The 1,647-nt window shown below is 47.0% G+C and overlaps 1 protein-coding gene across 1 annotated transcript; it reads left to right on the forward strand.

Annotated features, from left to right (window-relative positions):
• Window positions 1–1,311: 1,311 nt before the first annotated feature.
• On the forward strand, window positions 1,312–1,647 carry LOC311279635 (uncharacterized protein; the record flags this gene model as incomplete). The annotated part of the gene is made up of 1 exon (XM_084391262.1): window positions 1,312–1,647. One exon carries the CDS (start codon window positions 1,312–1,314, stop codon window positions 1,645–1,647), a length of 336 nt encoding a protein of 111 aa, XP_084247388.1.

Consider the following 1,647-nt stretch of genomic DNA (forward strand, 5'->3'; position numbering starts at 1 on the left):
GCTAGTGGATGGAACGAACCATCACTGCTTATCGTCAAGGGCTCAATACAGCGCTGTGGCTACAGTTCGCAGCCTACGACAATACCATGGGGCTTGAGCGATTTATTTACCTGTCAATCCAGGTCGCCCATTGCATAAGGAATTGTCAGGAAGATCAACCTGCCTTACAGTCTTCTCCAACTTTCCACCAGCCAGCTCTGTCAGCTCCTCCAGAACCAGAGTCTGAACCAATGCAAGTGCATGCATTTCACCTCTCCCCCACCCAAAGACTTTGCCTCCAGACCCAGCATATTTGTTCATATTTTAGAGCTGATAGACATGTTAATCCACATGTCCTGCTCCTCCTCCATTATCTGCGGTGATTGTTGTTTCTTCGCCCTCTGTTATGAGTAAAACTCTGACTACTACTGTAATGCTTACAGCCTTTGTATCATTCACAATCACCACCCTCCTCGACTCTGGGTCAGCCGGCAACTTCATCTCGGGGACACTGGGCAACTTCATCTTGGGGACACTGTGCCAAAAGCTCAAGCTCAAGAAGGAACCCTGTATATCCGAGTACTTCATCTAGTCAATAATCGGTAAACCATTGAAGAGAGGTGTCATCAAATACTTTGTTGGTCCACTTCAACTACAAGTTGACAGTCAGTACATCGAAAACATCACACTCTTGTTTCTGGAGCATTTCACTGCTGACGTGATCCTAGTGCGCCCATGGTGCGTCCGGCCTAATCCTGTCATATCCTGGAGTAATGGAATGCAACCGGTTTCCCGTCCCTGCCTTTATCAAAGCGTCTACATCCATCAGTGTTGCCTCTGTGTTCCACTTCCATTGAAAGTCCTCTGAGCAAATAGTCGGTGATTATTCCTGCATGTTATACCCCCTTCCGGGATGTCTTCTGCCTGAGACAAGCCTCCCAGTTACCACCTCATCAACCATGGGACTGTGCCATTGACTCAAACAGGGCTACATCCATCCATCTACCTCCCCTGCTGCTTCTTTTTTTTCTTCGTGGCCAAGAAGGAGGGAGGCTTGACTTTTCAGCAAGCTTGACCTACACAGCACTTACAACTTAATCCAAATCTGGAGAATGGACGTTATGGATGTTGGATGGATGTATGGATGGATGAAGACTGCCTTCATAACATCTACAGGCCACAATGAATATTGGGTAATGCCGTATGGTTTAGTAATCACCCACTCTGTGTTCCAAGGATTTATGAATGAGATCTTCTGAGAGTACCTCCCCACTTCATTTTGGTCTACAGATGACATCCTGGTGTACTGAACATTGACACCACGTTCAGCTCATGCTTGCAAAGCTGAGGGAATACCATCTCTACCTCCAGACTGAGAAGTGTTCATTCCACCAGAGCTCAACTCAGTTCCTCAGTTACATCATCAGTGCAAAAGGCATCAATATGGACAAGAGGAAGGTGGAAACCGTTAAATCCTGGCCTGTTCCAGCCACCATCGGAGAGCTCCATCGTTTCATCGGGTTTGCAAACTTTTATAGATGCTTCATTAAAAACTACAGTCAAGTCACAGCTCCATCAACCTTCCTTCTCAAGAGTAAGCCCAAGTCTCTGTCCTGGCCACCTGAGGTCACGCACGCCTTTAATACCCTGAAGGAAGCCTTCACGTAA

The sequence above is a fragment of the Rutilus rutilus genome (genome assembly GCF_951802725.1).
Source record: "Rutilus rutilus genome assembly, chromosome: 20".
Taxonomy (NCBI): Eukaryota; Metazoa; Chordata; class Actinopteri; order Cypriniformes; family Leuciscidae; genus Rutilus; species Rutilus rutilus.